A 20,302-nucleotide genomic window follows, 5' to 3' on the forward strand; every position below is an offset into this window, starting at 1 on the left:
CCTCTTCTTCTCTTGACTGCCCAACAAAAAGAACAAGAATCATGTGGAGATGTGTGAGAGCTGCTGTTTGTTGGACAATATGGGAAGAAAGAATTTCAAGGATCTTTTCAGAAAAGGAGAGGTTTGGAAACTATGCTAGAAGTGATTCATATAAGAGTAATACACTGGCTGAAAGCAATGGATGAGTTCACAGATTTTTCGACAGATGATATGTTAAGAAAATGGAAAGAAATTGCTAGGTCAGTCTCAATTAAGAAAATCTCGAATCTCACATGGAACCCTCCACCCCCTGGTTTTATCAAACTGAATTTTGATGGCAGTAGCATGAGGAATCCAGGGCTTTCGGGTATTGGGGGGGGGGGGTGTTAAGAGATGAGAAAGGTAATGTAATAGCTATGTTCTCTGGTCCAATTGGAGTGGGAGACTCTTTGAGAGCTGAGGTGTTAGCAGCTTGAGAAGGGGTACAAAGGGCTAAAGACCTAAATGTCAATAAATTGATTATAGAGGGAGATTCTGTGAGCATAGTGGACTGGCTAAAAGAAGACACTTCTAAGATGTGGAGCTTCAGTAATGAAAAGAGAAATTTCAAATGGCTGATCCAGAATATGGAAGTTCAGTGTACTTGGGTAAAGAGAGATGTAAACTCCTTTGCTGATGGATTAGCTAGGCAAGGGGTTAACAGGGTTTCTGGGTTCAGGGTTCAGTTGTAATTGTTATTTTTATCTGTTTGGGTGCATTCCTAACTTCTGGGGAGTTAAGATACCTTAGCTCCTCTTCTTTGTAAGTTTACTACTATTTAATGAAATCTGTTGTTATTGATAAAAAAAAAGAAAAAAAGAAAATACTTGCCATGCACAGTGCCTTATTGTGCAGGGCTTTATATACGTTTTGTGTTATATTATCAGTATAGTGAAATATTTTACCTTCTCTTACAAAAAAATGCTTTCCTTGCTTTAAAAGGTAAAGATAGTAAGGCTTACATTGATTCATGGGGCCAAGTCATCAGAATCTTTCATTCCATTGCAAAATAAAAAAAGAAGAATCTCAAATTCCTTTTCTGTCATGAAAATGTAAGATCAGGTGTTTTGAATATATTGTTTCAATTTTCCATATAATATCATTATTTTCGAGGCATAAGGGTAAACTAGTGGGGAAAGGGGGCATTGTTGGTTTTTGCAAGAAAAGCTAGGAAAATTTTAGCTAGTTTTTCCTTTTACTTTGATAAATTAGCCTGTTTTCTATTGAAATGGAAACTAAAACTAATTATAGGATGGCAAGAAAAGGGAGAGAATAATCAACTTGTTACAGGTGAGGTGATGAATAATATTCTGATGCTGTTTTCCTTGGAGATGGATTTGGTCACTCCACATTCTGAGAAAAGTCTGCCTTCTTCATGTGGACAGCATGCATAAATAAAATCTTAACCATTGATCATCACATTTCATCACATCTCAAAGGTGGTGATTAGATGGCTAAAGGAGGAAGACATTGGTTTGTGGAGCTATAACAATGAAAGAAAAAAATTCAATTGGCTGAGTAGGGACATTGAGGTGCAATACAGCTGGGTGAAGAGGACTGCTAACTCATTTGCAGATGGGTTAGCCAAGCAAGGGGTGAATAGGGAATCTCTGTTTTGGGCTAATTTTTAACTTTCTTCCAATGTATTCTGTTGGTGGGGAGTTAAGACATTTTACCTCCCCCCATTGTAATTAACGTTTCACAAAGTTTCACATCATTAATAAAGTTTTTTGTTACTGATAAAAAAAAAAAAAAAAATCCTTGCTGAAATCAGTTCTCCACCTGCTTAATCATTATACCCATTCAACAAAGTTATGGGTCCATTTTGTTAATTTATAACTTTGGGTTGCCCAGGTTCAATGGCTATTTTGATAGACTTGTGGAAAGTGAGGGATTTCTATCCTCCATATTTACATCCTCTAATTTTCCCTCACAGCTTCTTGGCCTAGAGCAGGGTTTTCCACCAGAGGGAAAATCCTTTGGAAGATTCTTCCACTGGCCCTTTACTTGGGGTGGGGGGGGGGAAGGAGAGGAATAGTCGAGTTTTTGAAGACAGGCCTACACTTATTGAAGCTGTAATCAACAAGTGGTTGATGGTTCAGTGGGTGTGGGTTTTAAAGGTGTTTGAAGATATACCTATAACAGCTTTTTTGAACAGTTGGAGTTCTTTGATTTTTGATACAGTATCACAGAATTTATAACTGGGAATTATTGATATGCTTGTAAAGCTTTTTTTTTTTTTGGGTACATGCTTTGGCATGCAGCTTGCCCTCCCTTTTTGAATGAATATCAGCTTGCCTATCAAAAAAATTAATTTTCATCATTAATAAAATATTTCTTATTTATCATACTTATTTTTGTTTAGCTTGACAGATACATAATATTAAAAATGTGCTCTATTTTTTTTTTACAAATTTCCTTTATTTTCTATATATTTTGTATTTTATCTATTTTTGAATTTTTATTGTTTAATTATGGCATCATGGGTTAGCCCATTTGACTCGAAATGGTTGAATTTCTTAACCACATCCTAGACAAAAATACGGTTTTGTTTTTGGGTCAATATTAGAAATATAAGTTTTATACTATTAAAGTTATTATGTATGGATTTAATTAGCAGAATTTAATGATGAGAAACAAAAAGGCCCTAAATATATGATTCAATGAGGGAGAATATAAATTAATACCTTAAATGTAGGACTTAGTGATAGAGAATTGAACTGAATAATAGTATTCAAATTACATTTTCTGCCTTCACAATAAAGATGGACCATGCTTCAGAAAGAGGGGTATAAGATTTGGCTTGTGAGATGAACATATAGTCAATCTAAGTTCCATCTTATTTTCTGCATACATTAATTAAATTGAAATATTTTTCATTCGATTGTTCATTTATGTGGTCCTAGTTGCAAATTGTCTTTCATTTTAGTAGTTTGATACTTTGATTTCTCTATCTTGTCAATATTCAATCCTGCTTGATTATGTCCTGAATCTAGACCCTTCCCCTCTCCTTTGCAGAACAGGTTGAATATAACAAAAACAATCCATAAATTTTCAATAGATTCCCATTTAAATCCAACTGGCTCTGAGTTTCACGCAGCACCAATTCCCATGGTTATTAAACATGGGGATGATTTTGATGAAGCATTGGTTGAAGGTTCTTTCCCGCTAACTTCTGCTAATTTTGACAAATATGCAAATAAGTAAGTAGATCAAGTCTTTTCCAGATCTTTGAATTAGTAATTTGTAATGTTTGGATTTTTTTCCTCCTTTCTTTTGAGTTAGGGGTTAGATCTACATGTAAGGCTGTCTATTTTTTTATGGTGATTTAGTGATACCCCAATTTGCTGTGCACTAAACATATCTTTTGCAGCTATCAGATTTTAGTTGTCAACTTTTATGCCCCTTGGTGCACCTGGAGTACTCGCCTGGTACTGTTCCTACTCTGTTTTTTGCCTTTATCTTGAAAAATTTCTCTTAATAATGAAATTAGTTCCTTAACTTTTCAGATCTGCTTATGATGCATAAATGCATTCATATGCTTACTTGCTTAGTGATCTTCTAATTATCTAACGTAAGAAATTTCTTTGAATGAATTTTCCTCTATGATATTGGTTTTGCTTTTTTGGTAAATTTATGGATGTCTTTTAGTAAACTATTTCTTTATTCTTTACTACCTTAGTTTGGAAATTTGCTCCTTTTATTATTTTATTAGGTAAAGTGTGTCTTGATTTTATTACTTTGGATATTTTTTTGGTAGAACTTAAAGTATGTCTTGATATTCTATTTTACTTTGGATAGATGTAAATAGTAATGGATGTGTAATTTCTTTGAAACTATATTTAGAAAGAGTTTTTATGTCTTATGTCAGTTCTGGATATTATGTTCTCCCTTATATTGGAGGACATTGTAAAGCAAGACCTTGTGAATGTTTTTCAGGCTTTTCATGATAATGCCTCTTTCCAAAGAAGTTTAAATGCCACCTTCATCACTCTCATCCCAAAAATTGAAGGGGCTGTTAATGTCAAAGATTCAGGCCAATTAGTCTCCTTCACAGTTTTTATAAGATTCTGGCTAAAGTCCTTGTTGAGAGAATGAAAGGGGTGTTAGGAAGTGTTATTTCAAGCAATCAAAGTGCCTTTGTCCCTGTTTGGCAGATGCTTGATTCGGTCCTCATTGCAAATGAATTAATTCACTCAAGAAGAAGAGAGGGGGTCCCAGGTTTAATTTGTAAGCTAGACATTGAGAAGGTTTATGATCATGTTAACTGGAGGTGCATTGATTTGGTGTTGCAGCATATGAATTTTGGGCAGAAATGGAGAAACTGGATCAAAGTTTGCACATCCTCTCCTAAGTTCTCAGTCTTGATTAATGGCCAGTAGCAGGTTTTTTTGAGAGTTCTAGGGGGCTGAGGCAGGGCGACCCTCTTTCCCCTTTGCTTTTTATCTGTGTTATGGAAATCCTTACCTTGTTTTGTAAGAAGGCAGCCGATGCTGGCAGTTGGGAAGGCTTTGCTATCTGTCCGGGGGGGGGTGAGGTCAATATTCTCCAGTTTGCTGATGATACTCTGTGTTTTGTGGATGCTTCTCCGTCCCAGTTGGAACTCATTCTTGGAATCTTAGTCTAGTTTGAGGTGGTTTCTGGACTAAAAGTGAACTTGAACAAAAGCCATATCATTCTAATGGGGCAGGTTTGTAACTTAGAGGAGTGTGCTGTGGTGTTGGCTTGTAAGACTGAATTTCTTCCTGTGAAGTATTTGGGTTTGCCTTTGGGGGCTAATTGGCTCTCTTCTTCGATTTGGGATCCAGTCATTGAAAGATTGGAGAGGAAATTAGAGTCTTGGAAGGATAAATACCTCTCTTTTGGAGGAAGGGTGACCTTGATAAAAGGTACCCTTTCAAATCTGCCAACTTATTTCCTTTCCTTGATCAAGGAATTATAAAGAATTTTCCCCTTTTCTGGGAAGGGATTTCTGTGAATGTGGGTAAAGGTGATAGAACAAAATTCTGGAAGGATACGTGGTGTTTGGATGGCCCCCTTGCTGGCTCCTTCCCTTTCCTTCTTAGATGTGCTGTTAACCAAGAGGCTACTGTGGCTGATTTTCTCTTTGCTTGAGGATTTAGTGTCTTGGTCCCTTCTCATAAGGAGGAATTTGTTTGATTGGGAGTTGGAAGAATTTTTGGAGCTGATGACTCTCCTTCATAAGCAGAAGATAGATGTGCTTGGGGATGATAAGTGGTGCTGGAAATGGAAGCCGGATGGTGTATTTTCTGTGAACTCCATGGCTTCTAAGTTATGCAGTGTGGGGCATACTGATTTCCCAGCTACACAGATATGGAATTCTACAAGCCCCTCTAAATCTCATTTTCTGGTTTGGATGATGGCCCTAGACAAATGCCTTTCCAGGTCCAATCTGTTAAGAAGGGGCATAAAAATTCTGGATTCAGCTTGTGTTCTTTGTGGGACTGCTACAAAAACTACAGATCATTTGTGTCTTCATTGTTCGTTCTCCTTTCAGATTTGGATGCATTTTCTCAAAGTGTTGGGTGTTATGGGTTATGCCGAGATCGGTTAAGGAGCACCTTTGTAGTTGGAAATCAAAAGGTCTAAGTAAGAGAGGGAAGCTGATGTGGAAGACAATCCCTGCTGCTGTTTGTGGTCCATTTGGGCTGAAAGGAATAGTGGAGTTTTTTGTAATAGATCTAAAGGTCTTGATGGTGTAATTCAGAGAGCAGTGGGCAAGTTGATTTCTTGGATTTCCATTTCTGTGGAGTTCAGAGATCTTAGTTTGTCCGATTTGTTTCAGTCTTGCTCTTGGTGGAGATTGTAAACCCGGCTGTTTTTCAGACTGCCTTCTTGGGTCTGAATTTCATCTGTATTTGAGTTTCTGATTTGAATAAAATTACATTACCTTTTACAAATATATATATATATATATATATATATATATATGTATCATTATTGGGTTTTCCAGTGACTCTGGTGTCGATTATGTATCATTATTGGGGAGTTCCTGTTAGAAAACAACTGTTTCTCTAAGGCCATCAGGTCCTGGCTATTTGGGGTCTTGGGAGAGGTAGACTGGATAAAGTCCTAACCTTTGACATCCTTTTTTTGCACAAAGTGGCCACTCTCAGTAGGGGTGCAACTTGGGTTGGCCCAATTTAGTATTTTACATTGCTTGGGTCTTTGGGGTAGGCCCATTAAAATTTTGACAAAAGCCCAACCTGAGCCCACCCAAGTTGCACCCCTAACTCTCAGACTTGAACTTGCATCCTCGTGCTTGCCAGGTTGAGATTTTACCATTATACCAAGTAATGACACCTAGAAAATTATTGCTTCTTCTCTGTTTTCAAAACTAACTGTTTTTTAAGTTTTACATTTGATTGCTCAAAATGATTTCATCTTTGTTTCTATGCCTTTAAGTTCTATGCTTTATATGTTTAGTTGTTGTGATCCTACTAATTGATGGTTGTATTATGATAATACTATGCCATATTTGTTGGAGATAAATTGAATATGCCAGAATATTTACTGAGAATTACAACATGCACAAGGCAGATCATGATGGTGCAAACTTGTCACCATTCCAAACTTCATGGTTTAGGAAATACTATGGCTCTTTTGGCAATCCTTGAAAATGTGTTTTTGAACCCTCTAAAGGAAGACTGCAGAATTTGAACCTCTCCCCCTCGGGTTGTTTCTCTTGTGCCTCGTTTTTCGAATCCCTAATTCAACAATCTGCTCCCCTTGGGGTGCCTTTCCCTGTTAAAGAGATATGGTGCAAGCCTATTCCTCCTCCTGTTGGGAAACTTTCTTGGAAAGAATCAACACTTGTGATCTACTTCAAAGAAAAAGACCCAAGACTTGTCTATCCCCACACAGGTGTATTCTTTGCAAAGATGATGGAGAGATTGGGTACCACTTATTAGTGTCTTGCCATTATTCAAAAGCTGTTTGGAATTGGGATTTTTCCCTGTTTTGGTGTAGTTGGAACCCCCACTGAATGTATAGAATTTGTTTTCTCCATCATTTTTTTAGTTGATTAGTGAAAAGGGGTAGGATCATGTGGAGTGTTGAGTTTTGGGCTGATATTAATTGTTTTTTATTTACATAGCATAGTTAGGGAGTTATTGGGCCTTAGGTCCATTAGTTTATTTTTTAAGTTAAGAATGCTTATTTAGTTCTTATTAGTAGCTGACTTACTATAGGCATACTTGTCTCTGTGCTCTCTTTCTGATTTTAAACATGAGCCAATTTCTTCTTTCATCACCCATTCTTCTTCCAGTTCGGGGTTTGGGTGGAACCTGTGTTTGAGGAGGGCTGTGAGGGATTCAGACCTTGATAGTATTTCGAGCCTCCTTGAACTTCTTGATAACGCGTTCTTAAACCCTTCTAAGGTGGACTCTAGAATTTGGACTCCTACCCCCACGGTCTCTTTTTCCTGTGCTTCCTTCTTCAAAGTCCTTTGCCAGTTCACCGGTCTTGCAACCTCTCCTTTCCCGGTTAATGAGGTTTGGTGCAGACCAATTCCTCCTAGGGTTGGTGGTTTTTGTTGGGAAGTCTATTTGGAAATTTCAATGCCTGGGGATTTGCTCCAAAAGAAGAGACCCAATACTTGCTTGTCATCTCATTGGTGTGTTCTTTGCAAAGCGGATGGGGAGACTGGTTTTCACTTATTGGTGTCTTGCCAATTTGCGAAGTCAATTTGGGAGTGGGCTTTTTCTCTCTTTGGGTGCAGGTGGAACCCTCCATTAGAGTTGTAGAGCCTTTTTTCCCCTTCTTTTTTCAGGTGGCACATGAAAAGGGGAAGGACTATGTGGAGAGGGCTGAGGGCTACAGTATGCTGGTCATTATGGGAAGAAAGAAATTCTAGGATCTTCTCAGAAAAGGAGAGAGAGGCTGAAGAATTGATGGCTGTGATCCATGTAAGGGCTGTACAGTGGCTGAAACCACTAGAGCTATTTACAAACTACACAGTGGAAGACATGTTGAGAAAGTGGGGTGAGATTGCAAATTGCACACAGATCAAACCAATAATAAGGGTGTCTTGGACTCCCCCACCTGCTGGCTTCTTAAAATTAAATTTTGATGGGAGCTGTAGGGGGAATCTTAGACAATCAGGGATTGGAGGTGTTTTTAGGGATGAGAATGGGGTCATCTCTGCCCTGTTCTCAGGCTCAATTGGTGTGGGGGATTCCCTTAGAGCTGAGATCTTTGCAGTTATGGAAGGAGTTCAGAAAGCCAAGGAGATGAATGTTAGAAGACTCTTAATTGAAGGGGACTCAGAGGCGGTGATAGGGTGGCTGATTAAAGACAACTGCGGCTTATGGAACCACAGAAATGAGAAGAGGAAATTCAGGTGGCTGGTGCGGGGGATGGAAATCAGGATGGGCTGGGTTAAGAGATCAGCTAATTCTTTAGCTGATGGGTTAGCTAAACAAGGGATAGAAAGGGAAGCAATGTTTTGGGCTAAGTTGTAACTTAACTGTTTCTTTTTTCCTTTTCTCTCTTTGGAGGGTTTAAGTTGTATTCGGAAGATACGAGTGTTTGTCTTCCGTGCTGTAATTAGTTTGATGTTTCAATGAATATAATGAATCTGTTATTGACCCAAAAGAAAAAAAAAGTATATAATCTAATCAAAGGGGCGACCAGACCTAATTTTGGTTTCTTCCATTCTCTTCTATCTCTCTTCTCTTTCTTTCTCAGCAAAAACCTTTTCTTCTTTCTTTTACAGTTTTTTTTTTTTTTTATGTCAAAACAGATCATCCAAACTTTTCCTACTGGAGGAGTGTTAAGCCTGTTGTATGTTGGTCTTTGTGGGAAGAAAGAAACTCCAGGATTTTTTCGGAAAAGGAGAGGGTTGCTGAGAACTTAATACAGCTGTTCCATGTAAGGGTAGTGCACTAGTTGAAATCCATGGATCTGTTTACAGACTTTTCTTTGGATGATTTGTTGAGAAGTTGGAAAGAAATAACAAACTCAACCCAGGTTAAAAGGGTCAAGTCCTTCTTGGATTCCCCCTCCTGCTAGTTATATAAAGTTGAATTTTGATGGCAGTAGCATTGGGAATCCAGGGCAATAAGGCATTGGGGGAGTTACCAGAAATGAGGAAGGGAATGCTCTGGCCCTTTTCTCTGGCCCAATTGGAGAGGGTGACTCTTGTAGGGCTGAGATATCAGCAGCCTTGGAAGGGCTTCAAAAAGCAAGGGACCTGAATATTAGGAGGCTGATTATTGAAGGGGATTCGGAGGAGGTGGTAAGCTGGTTAAAGGATGATAAGCCTGGAATGTGGAAATACAACAATGAGAGGAAGAAATTTAGTTGGTTGGCAAAAGATATTGAAATAAAGTACAGTTGGGTTAAACAAACTGCAAATTTTTTTGTTGATGGGCTTGCCAAACAAGGGGTGAATATGGATTCTATGTTTTGGGCTTATTTCTAATTCTATATTTACATTTTTCTTTGCTTGTGGGGGAGTTAAGATAGTTTACCTCCCTCTTTTTGTATGTAATCCTTTCTTAATCGAATTCAATGAAGTTTTTGTTATTGAAAAAAAAATCATGGTGTAAACAACCATAGTATTGGCCATACAAACAGGGAGTCTCATCATTTGGAAATAAGAGGGTTAGAACTATGATAGGTGGCCTAACATCTTCATTCTGCATTGATGTTTTTTTTTTTTTTTTTTGGAGGGGGGGTGTTATGGTTGAAAACATGATAACATCATTTCTCTCAATCGAGTTGATGGAAGTAAGACCGTGGGCCTAGGAACCAGCCAATGATGTATATCAACTTTTAAAATTGGTTCAAGGGTGAATTGTAATACTTTCTTCATAATTTGTGTTTTTAATACCATCAAGAGTCACTTTTTACACTCTTATAATTGGAAGGATGAAAAAACATCTCATTGATTGTAAGGGACAGAGAAAGCACCTATAATATATTGAATAATTTAAGAGGAGTTATCTGCTTCAACCTCAGAGTAATTGGATGTTAGTTTTATGTTGGTTTTTTATCTTTATTTATATTTCTCTGATATGGAAAAATGCCTTTTTTTAGTTTTTCTGGTTAACCACTTGGAATTCATTGCTTGCATCTGATAGTTTTGTAACAAGAATGCTGAAGCTTTTGCATTTTTATGTTGTGACTAAATTTCTAACGTATAGTTTGATAATTTTGAATTGCTTTCTTGTTTCATTAGTTAAACATGCTTGCTAGTAGTTCATTTTATAGTGGTTGATTGGTTCTTCATTCTAAGGACTAATTTTTGTGCATGGTGCCTTTTAATGTTGGATATTGGTTTCAGAGACCTTCCTGGGAGAAGGCTGCTAAAATAATGAGAGAAAGGTACTTTGTGGTCGCATACTTTTCTATTACATTTTCCTATGGGATATGGAATTTCTAAAGATTACCCTTGGAGCTTCCTACTTATGACATGGGTTTCCTTTTAGTTTTTTAGGGGTTTTCGAGATTTTCATTTACCTTTGTCTTTCCAGATATGATCCTGAATTGGATGGGCGTATCCTCTTGGGCAAGGTTGACTGCACTGATCAAATTGAATTGTGTCGAAGGTACTACAACCTTTATCCCTTAGTAAATTGAATTTCTTGTTTGTATCTTGGTAATGTTACCATAAACACATGCTACACTCCTTAAAGGCCATTACTCAATGTTGGGCCCAGCTATCTGGGGTCATTGGAGGGGTAGACTGGATATGGATCCAACCTTTGGCATTTTTTTCCTGCACAAAGTGGCTGCTTTGAGACTTGAACATGCGTTCTCACATATGTTAAACTCCTTACATATCTAGGTATTGTCTAAATGTGCAAATTTCATGGTATGGAATCTCTGGATTGATTGTTCTTCTTGGATAGTCTTAATTTCAAAATGCATATAAAATCCATTCTTGACATAGCTTATTTTCTACTTTTGGTGATTTGTACTGTTAACAATAGGTTTCCTTAGTCCTCATTGTTTGTCAACAGTAGGGATGATGTGTTGGCAAGGTAGGGGGTGAAAGGAAGATGTAGCAAGATACAGAGGCAAAGAAAGCTTTGTGGCTGAAGCTTTTACAATTAGTCCACGGAAAATGACCAATAGCCATGGATCAAATACCTCTCCAAGCAGTGATAGAAAATACCAATGAAAAATAGTAACTCCAAAGAAATAATCAGCCAACCTTGCTAAACCCACCACCCCAAGCATGATCAAACCACTCCTGCTAAATCACTTTCTTCTTACCTTTATGTCGCTCTAGGCTCTACCATCTTACCCTCTTCATCTTAACACGCTTGGATGTGCCTCTGTCCACCTTTGGAGGGAAGACTAGATCTTGATGAAACTCAATTTTTTTCTTTTTACCTTCATCTAGAGGTGTAAATCGGGCTGTGCTTCCCTCTCCTAGGATACTTTAAGGAGTTGGCTTAGCATGGCCCACAACTTGAGTCTATGCGGGCATGCTGTGCCACGAGCTTTGGGTCGGGCGGGCTGCAACCCGTATCGGATTAATTTGTGTTTTTGTTTTTTTTTTTTTAATTTTGATTTTTTCTTTTTTTGCCAAGTAAAATACTTAACTTTGGGAGCAAATTGGTAAAATAAAAAAATTAACAAAAAATGAAAAAATACTTAACAAAATACAAAATGGACAACAAATTGGAAAAGAAGTAAGAATTTTATTTCATTTGAATTTGAACAATACAATGGTCAATGGATGAATGGAATATGGAAAATTGAATAAAATATAATAAAATTATAAATTGAAAATAAAAAATTACATTGTTGAAAAAATAACAAATAATTTAAATAAAATTGAAAAACAAAATTTATAATAATTTAAAAAAATGCTACATAATTATTGAGTATACAAAAGATATTGACTTCATCATTTTTCTTCAAGTTCCACATGCATCTCCATCTCCTTGACTTTGATCATCTTCTTCACTAAAACATCAGGTGTAGTGTCATGCCCACCTTTGTCTTGTAGTCTATCCTTAGCATTTAGCCAATCTTTCAAGCATATGCACATTTTTAAACTTTCATCATTCGTGTAGTTTCTCTTGTTGCCTAGCACCCTAGTACCTGTACTAAAATATGATTCCGATGGAGCTGTAGACACTGGAGGGGTTAGTAGATCACATGCCATGGCAGCAAAAACTGGATAATGTTTTTCATGTCCACTCCACTAGGCTAAAATATCAAAATTAATCAGCTAAATTAGAAAAATTGCTTGTAAATAAAAATTAAGTTCAACAAATGAACTTGTTGATCAAGTGGCAGTAGATTTGTGCCTCCTACTTATTAGAGACCAAAATTTTTCTTTTCCACTATTAGAACTAATAGTTACAAAAGTGGAAGTTGCACATGTACATGTTGCAGTTTTCTTATGCTTTATCACTTGATATTCATATAAATTATACATTTCAAATAATAAATTATTAATTTCTTCTTTTTTATTTTCAATTTCAATATTCATATTTTCGCAATATGATTCAAGTAAAACATCTAAACCATCTTTCTTAATCCTAAGACCTAAAGTTGTAGATAAGCAATAAAAAAGAGAAATGTTATCCCAATATTTTTTAAATTTATTTTCCATTATTTCAATAATACTTTTAAATTGTGAATTTTTTTCTATATTTTGCAAAGCATTCACTAATCATAAATAACCGATTAACTAAAATACAACTAGTTGGGTAAAAAATACCCAAAAATTCATTAGTTGTACCATAAAAATTTTGTAAAAAGTCTTATAGACAAATTGTCATTTCCTAGTCTTCCTCAAGTATAATATACAAAATTTAACCCTTGTTAGAAAAGGTTGATCCAATAAACATCAAACATTATAACACTGCCCAATAAAGACTCCCTTATAGTCTTTTGTTTTGTTAGGGCATCAGCAAAACTATTTGCTGATCTCCTTACCCACTTGAACCAAACACCCACCTCCCTTGTTATGCTAAGAATTTCCCTTGTCAGCTGTCTATATTGCCAAATTCCCAGCTGCCCTGATTGCATCCACCCAATTACCAACTTGGAGTCTCCCTCTATCTCAATCTGCTGTAGCCTCAATTGTTTGGCCAGTTTTACACCTTGATGTAGTGCCAATATTTCCGCTCTTAAGGAATCTCCAACTCCTATTGGACCTGAAAACAAAGCCATTATCTTGCCTTCATTATCTTTGAAAACACCTCCTATACCAGATGGGCCTGGATTACCTATAAAGCTTCCATCAAAGTTCAGTTTCATCCTTTGTTGTGCCGGTGGGGACCAAACTTCCTGTATCATAGCTTTGGAAGTAGTAGTAGATGCCACAATACCCCAACTTCTATAAATGTCTTCAATTGAGAAATCCTTAAAAAGATCACAGGATTTCAACCAATGGATAACCTTAATAGTTATTCCTTCCACAACCTCTTCCTTGGATCTGCAATTACCTTTGAAGATCCTATTGTTTCTTTCCTCCCACACTGACCACAATACAGCAGCTCTAGTGGCTCTCCACATAATTCTTCCACGAACCGTTGGTTGCTTGTAAAAAGTTGGATCAAAGAGGTTCACCACACTCGAGGAGGGAATCCACCTGCAACCAAAGAGAGAAGAGAACCAAGACCAAATAAAGAACACAAAGGGACATGAGATTAGTAAATGTGAAATTGTCTCACCAGAACTCAAACAGAGGCAACAAACATGGGGGGGGGGGAGAGGCACATATTTGGCCTCTTTTTCTGCAATAAATCCAAGGTGTTGATATTTTGGAGTACCACTTCCCAACAAAAGGCCTGAATTTTAGGGGGTATAGGGCTACCCCACACCTCCTTTGAAGGAAAGTTCCCTACAAGGTTAGAGGTCTTAAGAAAAATGTTATAGAAAGAAGAGCAATTGAAAAAACCAGAAGGGGAAGGTTTCCAAATTCTGTTATCTCTACAAGACTGATCAAGAATGACTTTCCCTAACTGACTTATCAAATCATCAACCATCCCCATTTCAGAATCCCTTAGACCTCTTCTCAAGCCCAAATCCCAGGAGTTATCAACAAACATTGAAGAGATCACTTTTCTTTTGTTTTCAGACAAGGAGTAAATAGAAGGAAATCTATCTGTAAGGGAGTTTTCACCAACCCAAACATCTTCCCAAAACAAGACTTTATTTCCAGCGTAGACATCATATTTGAAATAAGGAAGCATAAGAGGCAAAATACCTTGACTAGCTTTCCAAGGAGAACACTGAGAAGCCCCAGGGTCGAGTCCTGCATCCCAGCCGTTATCTGCCAACCCATGAATACTAACAATCACTTTAGACCAAAGTCTGTCCTGTTCCATCGGTAGTCTCCAAATCCATTTCCCCAGCAAAGCCGTGTTTCTTAATCTTATATTTCCTAACCCAAGGCCTCCATCATCCCTACTCCTAGAAATCACCTCCCACTTCACTAAGTGATCCTTCTTAGTATCCCTTGGTTCCACAAGAAATCCCTCATTATCTTCTCTAACTGGTTAGCTACTTTCATTGGTACTCTAAAGGTAGATAGGAAATAAACTAGCAGGTTGGCTAAGGTTGACTTGATTAAGGTTATCCTACCCCCTAAAGAGATGTAATTCCACTTCCAATTTGCTAACCTGTTGGAGAATCTTTCAATTACAGGGTACCAAAAACTCTTAACCATTGGGTTCCCTCCCAGTGGTAGGCCCAAATATTGTAAAGGCCAGCCCCCCACTTCACACCGCAAAATCCTAGCTAGGGAATCCACCTCCTCTCCCCTTAAATTGAGCCCTGGCACACAATTTTTTCCCCAGTTCACTTTAAGATTGGACTTCCTTTCAAATTAAAGCACTACTCTTTAAGTTTCGTTATTTCCCTTCCTCCCCGTCACAAAACAAGATGATGTCATCTGCAAATTGTAAGTGTGACCACCACCTCCTCCCTACCAATCCTCCAACCTCTTATCAAATTGTTAGCATCGGCCCTCGAAATCATGGCACTCAACACATCAACTACTAGGGTAAAGAGGAATGGGGACAATGGATCTCCTTGCCTAATACCCCTCTTTGCAGGAAAGAAACCCCTAGCTACACCATTCACCAATATTGAGAAATGACATGAAGAAATGCATCCCTTTACCCAACTGCACCATCTCTCCCCAAACCCTTTCCGTTTCAAAACCTCTAGTAAAAAATCCCAATCCACCATGTCATATGCCTTTTCAAGATCCAATTTGCAAACCAACCCCTTTACCTTTCTCCTCCTCTTCACCTCAACACATTCATTGGCAATAAGTATTTGATCTACAATTTGTCTTCTTTCTACAAAGGCCCCTTGATACAGTGAGATTAGAGACGGGAGGATCTTTTTTAATCTTAGCGCTAAGACCTTAGAGATGATCTTGTACATGCTTCCCACCAAGCTTATAGGTCTGAAATCCTTTGGTTGGAGAGTGTCCTTCTTCTTAGGAACCAAGGCAATAAAAGTTGCATTTGCTCCCGAGTTAAATTTGCCTCTCTCATAGAACTCTTCAAAAACCTCCAACAAATCCTCTCTAATTATCTCCCAACAATCTTGATAGAAGGCCATCGAAAAACCATCAGGCCTAAGAGCTTTAGCTCGACCCATGGAGAAGATTGCATTTCTCACTTCTCGGGCCTCAAATCTTTTTTCCAAAGATTCCAATAAGACACTATCTTCCACCCTCCACTCCAAGTCCTCCTAAGCTCTCACCAGGTCTCCCTGGGTTATACACTAATTTGAAGTGATTAACCAAAGCTTGAGCTATATCATCTTCCCTTGTCAGCAATTGCCCATCCCACTCCAATTTTGAAACAGATTTCTTCCTTCTCCCATTTGCCAACGAATGAAAAACCTTGTATCGATGTCCCCTTCCTTTAGCCATTTGCACCTGGATTTTTGCCTCCAACTGATCTCCTCCTTCCTAAGAAGATCTTCCTGTTCCTGTTTCAAATTCCATCTTTCCACCCTATCCTCTTCCCCCAGCCTTCTTGCAGCTTCTAGTCCATCTAGCTCTTGCACTCTCTGACTGATTTCCACTTTCCTTTGCTCTAATATACCAAAAACCTTTTTATTCCAAATCTTGAGTCTAGCTTTCAAGAGTTGTAGTTTCTTGTAAAACCTATACCCCTTCCGTCGAAATTCCACTTGGTCCACTTCCCACCATTCTTTTACCTTAGCTAGAAACTCTGGATGAAGTAACCACATGCTTTCAAACCTAAAAGGGTACGGGCTTCCATCTAGTCTTTCTTTAGACAACCTGATTGGGCAATGATCTGAAATAGGTCTCGACAATGCTGTAACACCTAAAATCCCCCATTCAGCTTCCCAATCCACTGTAAAGAGGAACCTATCCAATCGACAACAGGTAGGGTTTTCTTGGAAGTTTGACCAGGTAAAATTTGCTTGCTGAAGAGGGAGGTCCCGCAATGCAAAATTCTCCACAAAGAGAATAAACTTCCTCCTGGGGTTATTGGAATTGTTCAAGAATCTTGTTACGTTGAAATCCCCACCCAAACACCAAGGGCCATCCCACAAATCCCTAACGGTTGCTAGTTCTTCCCAGAAACCGTTAGGGGTTTGTGGGACCATAGACATTAGTTAGCACCCAAGCCCACCCATCTTCCTTTCTCTTCAATTTTATTGACACCGAGAAGTTCCCAATTAATTCTTCTTCACACTCCCAATCTTCATTTCTCCATAAAGTAATAATTCCCCCTGAAGCTCCCTATGATTGTGCAAAGGCCCAACTCAAATTTCTTGTTGACCAGATGCCCCTCACCCATTTCTTGTCCACCTCAAACAATTTTGATTCTTGTATTAAGACCACATTTGGCTTTTCTCTTCTCAAGAAGTCTTTGATCACTCGCTTTTTCTTTGAACTCCCCAAACCTCCTATGTTCCAGCTTATTAACTTCATGGACAAAAATTTCAGGTAGCCCCAACCAAACCACCCTTTTTACTCCTTTTTTCTATCCTTCCTACCCCCACTCGCTTTATCATAAACCACCCCACTCTTCAACCTCTCCACCTCACTCAACTTTTTCTTCCTCTTCTTAGAAAGCTCACGACTCTCCTACCTTCTTACTAGACTCTTCCACCTTCTTATTTCCTTCTAGTTTCTTACCTGACCCCTTCTTCTTTTTCCGTTGTCCTTTTGATTTTCCATTGTATCCACTTTTCTCCACTGTACTGGGAAATTGAATAATCTCCTCAACCCTACCCTCTTTCACATTCAGATCCTCTTCCATTCTGATTCTAAATAGTTCCAAGATCAACTCCCAAATTTTGTCCCCTAGTTCTCTCTCTTCTGCTTTTGAATTTATCTCCTCCACTACCTCTATCACTTATCAATTCCTCAAGTAATTCTGCGACATTTTTGCATTATAAGAATCAATAAGAATTTGTTTGTAAGAAATACAACTTTCTTACATAGAATAGGTAGAATTTCATCTATGTTGAACATTTAATACAAAATGTTTATATTTTAAACCATAATTTTGACATAAATATTTAAATTTTTGTTTTCTTGCTTTAGAACTTTTTATATATATAAATATCTAATACAATTTCTAATTTTAGAAATATGATGAGAAGTAATATTTAAAGCATCCTAAATACATAAATTTAAGATGTGACATGCACATCTAATATGAAATAATTAACCATTTAAACATGGTTTTAATTGAGATTTTAAAATGTTTATTGCCAAATCATTATTACTAGCATTATCAAAACTAATAGAAAAAGTTTATTTTCAATTCCATAAGTATGTAAAGTATTTTAAATACTTGCAACAATAGTTGGGCAAGTATGTGGCCATTCAAGCCTAGTGAAACTTAAAGGGTCATTTACTAAAACACCCCCTATAGTTTCATGAGTTTACTAAAACCTACCATATAGTTTATGTTTTACTAAAACATCCCCTATAGTTTGCAATCGATTTACTTAATCAACCTTCCATTAGATGAAAGTGGAAAATGGCGGTTTTAACACTAACATCCATTCAAATAAATTTAATCAAAAGAAACTAAAAACAAAATTGCCATTTTACTTCTAGCAAAACATGGACAACCACTAATTTTCTCTAATTGGCCAACTTTGTTTTCTATACAAAAAAGTGTTAGGGTACTTTTGGAATAAACAGCCATGGATCCATACCCTTGAACATTTTCCACTTAGTTTAGTGGTACTTTTGGAATAAACAACCATGAGTCCTTGCCCTTAAAACATTTTCAACTTAGTTTAGGTGATCATGTTACTATTTTTATATGGAAAAACAAATAGTTCTTAATGAAAGATCAATTAGTAAATAGATTGCTAACTATAAGAGGTGTTTTAATAAAATGCAAACTATAAGGTATGTTTACGTAAATCTATGAAATTATGAGGGGTTTTCTAGTAAATGACCCAAACTTAAAATTCTTTTTTGTAAAAACCAATTTTCATCAATAAAATGACCAGTAACACAAATATAACTTATATTAAATTTAGAGGTCCAAATATTTGAAGTAATTGCAACTCTAGAATTAAGATTTAATAAAATAAAAATTAAATTTTGTTTATATGAATAAAAAATTTTTAAAGCATATGTTCTAATAGTATTTCTAGGAACTTATTTAAATTATGGATTTATAGAATGACGTAAAAATCTTACAAGTTTAGTATCTTTAGCTAATAAAATGGTTGTTCAGCATATACAATATATTTTGCTAACTCTTGCCTCATATTTGGCATACGGTTCTTTTTCCATTCCCCTCAACCTCCTCTATTCTAAATATTTTCTGGACTGGGCTAGTCAATTTAGTGCCCTTCTTTTTCTTCCCCTAGTAGCAGTACTAGGGGTGGGAGCTCCGACAATATCAGCGGCATCCATATCGATGTTAACACTATCATGTTGCGACTGAATATCGTCGACATTGAACATGTTGGGGAATTGGTTTCAGGAGGAGGAGCCGGCCAATTTTTTTTAATTCTAAAAAAATAAAAATTAAGATAATTGCACTTACCCGGATTGCCGCTTTGGGATCTCAACTTGATTTTAATGGTTGAAGCCTCCAAGCCTCCCAAATTGCTAATTTGAGATACTTGAGCAAGCCTTCTTCTAATTGAAACTTGAATAAAGTTGAGAGTTGAGAATTGGAGAGTATAGAGTGAGTTTGAGAATTGGTGTGATGAGAATGGTGGAGGATAGGGCTATTTATAGGAATTGAAAATAATTTAATTACCCAAAATACCTTAAAAATTATTTTTTTAGTTGTTGCGAGGGGTATTTTGGTCATTATAAAGTCATTTATCACTTTACCCAAATGCCCCCCAAACTAATTTTTATATGGTTGTTAGGTGGCATTGTTGTCATTCCCCCCAAAAGTCAAAACTAGCCATTAGGGGGGTCCCTAACAGCTAGTTTCTCGGGCGGGTTGCATTCAGCCTGCTATGGGCCCACGGGCCGTGCTAGGCCATGGGTGGCACGACCTGGTTTACACCTCTGCCTTCATCAATGGGGCTGCCAAGCTAACTCTATCCTGATTGCTGTCCTCTTTGCAAACCTGCAAAGTTGTAACTAGAAAGTTCTACTTTAATGAGGAGAGCGGTAGATGCTAGCCCCATGATTGGTGCTTGTCACATTTTGTTATCACCATTCTTCATTCACCACTTTAGCTCTAGGATGGGCATCAACATTCATTCTAATAAATGAACAACATTAACAAATAATGGTTTATTATTATCGGAATATTTAACCTCAAGCTGACCATGGGTGTTGGAAGTATTTATTATTGTTGGATGTCTAATTTTTTTCACCAACTCCAAGAACCCCCTATTTGCTAATCTTGTTCATTCATTTTAATAAAATATCTTCTTAATAGGCAAATCATTATTTTTTATGTGAGAATTAATAATTTAAGACCCTAACATGGACTTGTTTGGGCTTGCCTCGAGGGGCGTGGTACAAAGGCAGCTCATAGAATAAGGAATGCAATATGCTCTACATCACATTAGCTACTTGAAGTAATGAAATTGAGAAAAAAAGAGATTGTGGGTTTTACATGCTTGAAAATTCTTTATATGTTTGGCTTTATTTTTAATTTTTCATTTGAATACACTTTACATGTTATGTTTATGTATTTTAGTTTTAGATAACAGGTTTTTGAAATTATTTATTTTAAAATTTAAGTTGTATTTTTTATTAATATTATGTTAGTGTTTTTTATTTTTCGGCTTTTTTTTTTAATTTTTTTATCATTTTTTAAAATTATTGTGCCTTGCTTCAAAAAGGCATGTGCCT

General features: G+C 37.1%; 1 protein-coding gene across 2 annotated transcripts in view; it reads left to right on the top strand.

Annotated features, from left to right (window-relative positions):
• LOC104604868 (protein disulfide isomerase-like 5-4) overlaps nt 1-20,302 on the top strand; it is a 44,210-nt gene that overhangs the window by 8,846 nt on the left and 15,062 nt on the right. For both annotated transcript variants that reach the window (XR_016085647.1, XM_088903722.1), the window contains exons 5-8: nt 3,037-3,221; nt 3,392-3,449; nt 10,328-10,368; nt 10,518-10,592. Coding sequence is in view for 1 of the 2 variants with exons in the window: in XM_088903722.1 (XP_088759848.1) it covers nt 3,037-3,221; nt 3,392-3,449; nt 10,328-10,368; nt 10,518-10,592 (359 nt within the window). In the remaining variant the exon portion in view is untranslated. The remainder of the gene's footprint in view (nt 1-3,036; nt 3,222-3,391; nt 3,450-10,327; nt 10,369-10,517; nt 10,593-20,302) is intronic.

The sequence above is a fragment of the Nelumbo nucifera genome, chromosome 1, assembly GCF_055504915.1.
Source record: "Nelumbo nucifera cultivar China Antique chromosome 1, China Antique-T2T, whole genome shotgun sequence".
Classification (NCBI taxonomy): domain Eukaryota; kingdom Viridiplantae; phylum Streptophyta; class Magnoliopsida; order Proteales; family Nelumbonaceae; genus Nelumbo; species Nelumbo nucifera.